This window comes from Myotis davidii, unplaced genomic scaffold, assembly GCF_000327345.1.
Source record: "Myotis davidii unplaced genomic scaffold, ASM32734v1 scaffold61, whole genome shotgun sequence".
In the NCBI taxonomy this organism is placed as follows: Eukaryota; Metazoa; Chordata; class Mammalia; order Chiroptera; family Vespertilionidae; genus Myotis; species Myotis davidii.
In genome coordinates, this window is record NW_006291729.1 from 1,483,578 (window position 1) to 1,484,099 (window position 522).

Consider the following 522-nt stretch of genomic DNA (forward strand, 5'->3'; position numbering starts at 1 on the left):
GCCGGCCCCGCTCCGGGGGCGTGGGGGGGGAGGGGGGGGGCGTGCAGGAGGCAGCCCATCCATGATCCTCTCTCATCACTGATACGTCTCCCTCTCCTTCTCCCTTTCTCTCTAAAATCAATACAAAGTACACTTGAACGGGCGTTAAAAGGAGGGACACCTGTCTGTCAGCCACCCCGTCAGGTCTCCTCCTCGTGTGACAGCGGCTGCGAACAGCCCCAGACGCGCAGAGGGACGCGCCCTCCGCCTACAAGTTCCCTTACAGCTCACGGACCGGCTCGCCCTCGGTGCTCGTCTCCCGGCGCCCACGGCTCCCCGGCACCGGCCCCGGACCTTCCCGGGTCGGGGGGGAAGAGGACCCAGCTGCGACAGATCGGGAGCCGGGTGGAAGGGACGGCGCCCCGAGGAGGCCCCGGGGCACTCACCTCGGGAAGGGACTTGCCGCAGCTGAGACTGTAGATCTTCACCTCGTTGAGGCTGGAGACCTGCATGGCGGCGTGGAGGCGCGGCACGGAATCCCGT

At 67.2% G+C, this 522-nt stretch overlaps 1 protein-coding gene across 1 annotated transcript in view; it reads right to left on the reverse strand.

Annotated features, from left to right (window-relative positions):
- NOL10 (nucleolar protein 10) overlaps positions 1-516 on the reverse strand; it is an 80,970-nt gene extending 80,454 nt beyond the window's left edge. The window contains exon 1 of the mRNA XM_006765174.2: positions 426-516. Within this exon, the coding sequence (XP_006765237.1) occupies positions 426-491 (66 nt within the window). The 5' untranslated portion in view covers positions 492-516. The remainder of the gene's footprint in view (positions 1-425) is intronic.
- Positions 517-522: the final 6 nt, after the last annotated feature.